The sequence below is a fragment of the Agelaius phoeniceus genome, chromosome 9 (assembly GCF_051311805.1).
Source record: "Agelaius phoeniceus isolate bAgePho1 chromosome 9, bAgePho1.hap1, whole genome shotgun sequence".
Classification (NCBI taxonomy): domain Eukaryota; kingdom Metazoa; phylum Chordata; class Aves; order Passeriformes; family Icteridae; genus Agelaius; species Agelaius phoeniceus.
Genome location: NC_135273.1, coordinates 18,289,343 through 18,295,824, shown reverse-complemented (window position 1 = coordinate 18,295,824; position 6,482 = coordinate 18,289,343). Strand labels below are relative to the sequence as shown.

The window sequence follows — 6,482 nt, the reverse complement described above, 5'->3', positions numbered from 1 at the left end:
TTTGCCATGATATATAATGCAGGCTATTTACAAAGATTGCCATTCTTTAAATGCCAATTTTCCCTTAAAACAAGCAGCAACAACAACCAGCCCCATACCCTGCTCCAAACCTTGTTTGTAATGGTCTTCATTTGCATCACTATTGTACAGATTTACACAGGATAGAAAAAGGGGATGTTCCTATTTTTAGAGATTCTGCCTTGTATACTACCTGCAGCCACATTCTGCCACTTTCATCCCTTCATAGTTATATATCAAAGTGGGCACACCAGCATCATCTTTATAAAGAATGGAGATTGAATCCAGTTTGGTTGGAACACAACAGGCCTTGGAGGCTTTTTTTGGATTTTGGAGATGCACCAGAGTTTGGACAATAGCGTGTTTAGTTGGGGTGACGTTATCTGTCAGAGGGAAGAAGCAGCCTCCTTTACACTCGAAAGCCTCATAATCTTTTGGTGCAATGATCCAGGAATCCCAGCCAATCTCTTCAAAGTTCACATGGAGGGAAGTTCTCCTGCAGTGGTTGGCTCCAACACTTCTCTTGCTTCTGGAGGAATGCAGGTGGGATCCAGTGATGGCCTTTTCCTCTCCCTGCTGTTCCTCTTCAGACGAGGTATTGTTCTTCCCTAGTTTCTTGAGCACGCTTTCCTGTTCATGAACAATCATCTCACGGAGCTCCACTTTGGTCTCCTTTGTCCCGTTGCTGCGGTCATTGGAGAACACTATTAACAGGGGCAGGTTTTTTGTGTCAGGGGTAACACTGACATCCAGCTTCCCACAAGTAAAACCACTCAGAGATTTAGTCTCTATAACAACTGCTAGCTTATTTTTAGTCTCCAGTCTGTCTGCCCTGACCCATCTTTTCACAGCGCTGGACACTTCGAACATCTTCCAACCACATTCCTGGATATTGTGGGAGACAAGGGAAGATTTGGTACTTTCTGGGTTTTCCCAGTGGCCATCATCTAGAACATCATAAATTACCATGTTGCCTTCCAGCCTAGAGAGAGACCCAACTTCCCTGTGACAGGAGATATAAATTCTCAGTTCAGCTCTGGTGATTTCCTCATATTGTGGAATAGAGATGTTGAAGAACAAAATGTGTTTCTGAAATGGGTTTTCTTCTGGTGAATCTAAAGAAACAACATCTGCAATAGGAAATTAAAACGTGGTTACAGTGCTTCTGACTGTCCAAGTAATTGATTTTAAAAGACTCAGGATATATTTTGGGGATAAAATAAGAGCATTATAACACATAACACAGCATTAAAAAAAAAAGAAAAATCCTGTCTTCTGGCCAAGTTTCAAGGACAGAGAGTGAAAAGAGGAAATGGAAGTCCCTGGTGTTGGTAGTATTTTACTATGATTGCATAGCCAGGTGAGTGTGTGAGGGAAGCATAAAGAGGCTGCCTAGAACAAACTATGGATGATGGTGGGCAGTATTAAGTACATAAATAAGGAAAGTGCAGAGTTTTCAGATTTAGCAATTTGCTAAAGATCTTTTTTACACAAAGAATTTGTAAAAAAAACAATGATTTCCTACTCTTTTGCTCTAATATACATGTGTAAGTGTCTTTAAGAACTGGCTGTGCTGAGGCTTTTGTTGTCTTCAGATAAGTTTGAAAGCAGCTTAGACTGGGAGTTTGGGGAAATAAAAAAGGTTTTGAAAGTCCTGAACTGAAGTTCCAGTTTCTATCTGAACTGGGTCTTGGTGATAAATAACATTTCATGCCCAGGTCCCAGACTGTTCCAGGCTGGACTCCCTGAGTTTGTGTGGATTTGTTCACGTTTGTTTGTTCTCTGCAAATCTATGTGCAGTACCAGCAAGTCTGCTTTGGGAGGGGCAGGTATTTGGCTGGAAGATCAGATTGGAAGTATTTAAAAGTCATCCCTGATGTCCATTTAATGCTCAATGTAAACTAACTGCTTAATCATGACTGGGTTTTAGGGCAATTTTAATTGGCTGTTGCTGCCATTTCTTCAGATCATTTACCCTGTAAAGTAGTGAGAGGGGAGAGCAAGATATGGAAACTATCATCTAGGTCCTATTGTTGAGATTTCTTTCTATTTCAGGACTAGGGACACTAATTTGGGACTTTGGAGTTCTCCGTAGTGCTGTTGCCTGTGTATGTCTATTTTTCATATAAAAAGAAACTTCGTTTCTCCCTGCTTCATTTTTGTAACAAGGATTGCACTTACTTCTAACTTTTTTACTGCCTGATGATTTTTTATAAGTCTATTTAATGTTATATAGTCAGGAATCTTGAATTTTTTCTGTTGATATAAGCATGACTAGCCATTTCCATGTAAATCTTTGTCTAACCCAGAATTTTGGAGGAGCAGTGCTGGTCCTTGTTTGGATCCAGCAACAAATTTCTCACCTAGTTGCTGTAGTTTTTAAATATGTTCAGAGCCCACCAGAAAGAGAAGCTTTCTAGCACCAGTCTCAATTATAGGTGATCAAAATTTGCATGCTAACATAAAAACTCAATTTGAAATATCTAGGATTGAGAAACATGCTTCATGTAAACCTTGTTATTTGGTGCATCCTCTTAGCTCAAGCATTTGAGAAGAGAATACTGTACAGTGAAAATATCAAAGAAGAAAACTAAAGGTTATTGCATTTTTTAAGGATTGAAAGAAACTATATAGTAAGAATACAATCCAAAATTTTAATGTTTAATTTCTAAAGAATCTGTGGAAGGTAGGAACTGGTTTCTTCCGAATTTTAAAAGAATCTGACTATTTACTATTAATTTAGTTCTTTAAAAATTGTAGTCCACATATTGAGGACTTTTCCTACCTTCAGTACTGAAGCTCCTTACAATATTGGATGCAGGGATGGAGGACTTGTCTGCAGCATATCTGTTGTATAAATCAATCATAAACTGTGGTGGTTCTTCTTTGGTCTTCACTTGTGGGGGGACTCTTGACAAATTCAAACTCCTCAGTAAATCCATCTTCATATTCTCCAAGAAAGATTTAAAGTTGAAATGGGTCTCATCTTCTGCTTCCCCAGGATGAAAGTGTGCATCAGACTTTCCCATACCTGACAGCCTGTCCCAGTCTTCCAAAGGCTTGCCTCTTGTCAAACAAGCAATGATGTTGAAAACAGACAGTGCAGCTAATACTCCAAAACAACACATTTCTTCTATATTTACTTTCTGGTGGAGAGACAAGAGGACAAGGGTATTTTAGCTGATTGCAAATCTTGCTTCAATACTGACAGAGGAAAGAAGATGTAAGGCAAACAACTGGAATGCCCTTTGCAAATCACTTTCTGGTGCTCTTTTTGCAGTCTGCTTCAAACCCCAGCCTCTTGTCAGTTGTCAAGCAGATTGGTCGTACACTTGTCCTTATCAGAGTCATTGATGCCATGCTTCAGCTTCTGTTATCTAGCAAAGCTCTTAGTTAATGAAGATTCTGTAAACATCTGACAAACACATGTGGCTGGTGGGAAGGACATTGTATATTGTAAAGAATCCACATTTCACTTTAGGGTCATCTTTGCTTAATTACATTCTTCTATCATTTCCTTGCCAACACAGAGAGAAGCTTTCTTAGGGACGCAGAAGTTTACACTGTTTTCAGCAAGACTAGAAAATACAAACCTAGAACAAAATCATGCTATTAGCAAATAATATATCACAAATCATTTATACAATCCCTCCACTTATGATTAGAAAATGCCCCTTAGTTTGATGGAGACCTGTGATTCTGCAAGACATGATCTCATGACATTACAAACAACCTTAAAACTTCTTTCCGTTTATCAGCCAAGAGCTATTGTTTGTACACAGTGAAATATCTGTTTTGTGTCAAGTTTGCTTCATGTTGTTTGCAGGCTTGTCCATTTTCATTCCTTTGGTGTATGGGAATTTAGGCTTGTTTTTATAGTATCTTATGTAATGTATTTCATAGATTCATGATGGTCAATTCAGTCCAAGAACAACCAGTAATTTTTTTTAGCAACCTCAAAATGAAGACACAACTAGGCTTTACAAGGCCACATGGAAAGTAAAAAGTCCTTTTGAAGATAGAGAAGGTTATCTCTGAAGAAGATATAGTGTGCATAAGAAGAACAGGCCAAGGAAAATGAATTTCTCACGATGCAGAAGAAAAACCAGGTTTATCTTAATGAATGTATTATGATTTAATCTGATGATATGTAATTGCTTTTTCTATACTAATAATGCATTATTTTTTCTAAGAACTACTCAATTCATATTTTAGACACGCCAAAAAATTTGAAGAATATTGATCTTTTACATTAACAAAAATCTCATTGTAAACATGTGGCCATGTTTTACCTTTTTTGGCCATTTCTCTTGTTTTTTAGCAGTGGATTCACAGCATTAAAAGTGATCCAAGACTTATGCAGTGCTTTCTTATTGTCTGTTCAAGTGATAACTTGGATCCAAGACCCTTGTTAATTATGTACCTATGACAAAGTCAAAAAGGATTATTTGGCATTGATCCTGGTCTCTTGCATAGCAAGACTTATATTTTCTCAGGGCCTTTGTGTTTCCTACATATATGCAGAGTTAAATTGCTTGTGTTTGGATAAACATAACTTTTAAAGTGCCAACAGACTTTACCTAAACATGCCAAAGAATCAAAAATTTCTTCAATTTTTGTTGCTAAAATATTATCACCTACAGCTAAAAAAACCTTCATGCCATGTTCATAAATTCATTGTGCCTGACTTTACCTTCTAGACAGGAATTCTTGTAACTTTCTGGCTAGTTTGAGGAGTCCCATAGCACTGAAATTTTCCCCTTTGAAAGTGCTTGCACAGTGTAATCAAGTTACTTCTCAGTTTTCTTTCTGATAAACAGATTATTCTTTTCAGTAGCAAAAGACATTTTCTCTCCCTGTTTTGTTTCCTTCTTTTTTGTTTCTCTTTCAGAATTTGAAGGTCTTCTTGACAAGGTGAAACCTAGGGCTATATATAGTTTTCTAGTGGCAGTCCACCAGTGCCACTGGCAGAAATAACACATCCTTTCTTATGTGGCTCACTGCTCCAGTGTGTATCTTTCCAAGCTTTCACTGGCTGCCATTACATAGCATCATGCTGGGTGCTCAAACTGCATCACAAATCCATGACAGCCACAAAATTTTTAGGGGTTATGACTTTCAAGGGTGCAGTCTTGCACTCAGTAGGAGCAGCCTCCATTCCTTGTGACTCGGTACCTGAAGCTCTGTATCTGTCTACTTTAAAATTAATTTTGATTACATAGAGTGCAGCTAGATCAAATGATCTGTATAAACACCTTTCTCCTCCTGCAAATACTTTGGGGTTGCTATATACAGACTCTAAGTTCACACAAAAAGGTGTCAAATACTGTCAGGCCAAGTGTCAGCTTTGCAGAAACTTTACAATGAACAGCTTAACTCAGTGGAAATACCTTTTGAAAGCTGTTCTTTGAGGTTTGGCAGTGAGACATTTTAAAATTTATGTGATACAGAGACACATTAATATTGTCCAGTGGTTTATTTTAATTATACAGCCTTGGCAAGTAAATTGAATATTGCACAAAAACCTAGGTACATTGTAGCTGTTGCTGTTACCTCTGGAAATCAAACAGTGGCCTAAAAAAATGAAATTGGATTTGTTTTTAAAAAAATGTGTTTTAACACTTTGCTGGTTACTATCAGCTGTTTTCATGTTTTATCTGCCTTTACTCATACCATTTTCTTTTAGGATTAGTTAGTGGAATTATCTTGACCTGTGTTTATCACTAGTAACTTTCTCTATAAACTCAAGCATTGACCAGAATGGTTAATAGGATGCTCAAATAAATAAAAAGATCTGTAGGAACCAAGACAGTGAAGGTATCAGCATCCTCTGGCAGCAGCTGTCTGCATTTGTGCCATTTTAAATGCAAAGTTTCTCTTTCCAGAGAAAGATTGGACATCCAAATTCCAAAGATCCAGAAAGGAGTAACTTAAGCCACTAAAAGTGGTTGAAAACCTTTTTTTGCATTGAAGAATTGACCAGTACAGCTAAACTCCAAATGAAATAAGCTTTACTAATAAGAGATGTGTATGACTTGTGTAGCAAGGGTATATTTTGAGAACAATCACACTTACAGAAATAATATATAGTTTTGCAAACAGAACTTTTAATGCAGTCTTAACCTCTTGGAGTTTTGTAGGTGTCCTTATGAGTGCAGCAGTAGCATTTTCTATATGTCCTATTGACCTTAGATCACAGTGTGGCATCTCTTGCCATAATAGCTTGCATGAGCACATCTTGGAAAAAATGTTTTTATCCAAGGACTAATTCAAGATATAGCAAGTATTCCTTAAGGAAAACAAAATTCTATGGATGAGAATATAAGCACACTAAGTTAATATGTCAGGATTTTCAGATCTAGTGATAAATGGGAGCAAGACTAGAGCTACATAAAAGGGTAGATTTTCATTAAGAGCAGAAATAACATGGATTTAAGATACTTTGAAAAATGTTATGCATATGT

The 6,482-nt window shown here is 37.3% G+C and overlaps 1 protein-coding gene across 1 annotated transcript; it reads right to left on the bottom strand.

Moving 5' to 3' along the window:
- On the bottom strand, positions 1 to 3,472 carry GDF2 (growth differentiation factor 2). Its single transcript, XM_054637699.2, has 2 exons — positions 2,804 to 3,472; positions 1 to 1,148 (listed from the first exon to the last, which is right to left on the bottom strand). The coding sequence occupies exons 1-2, from the start codon at positions 3,144 to 3,146 to the stop codon at positions 208 to 210; spliced, it is 1,284 nt and encodes a 427-aa protein (XP_054493674.2). The 5' UTR covers positions 3,147 to 3,472; the 3' UTR covers positions 1 to 207.
- Positions 3,473 to 6,482: the final 3,010 nt, after the last annotated feature.

Excerpts from the sequence above, each read along its gene's own strand:
- GDF2 (XM_054637699.2), bottom strand. The coding sequence starts at position 3,146 with ATGTGTTGTTTTGGAGTATTAGCTGCACTGTCTGTTTTCAACATCATT. Across the intron at positions 1,149-2,803 it reads AAGGAGCTTCAGTACTGAAG|ATGTTGTTTCTTTAGATTCA; the intron begins GTAGGAAAAGTC and ends TTCCTATTGCAG.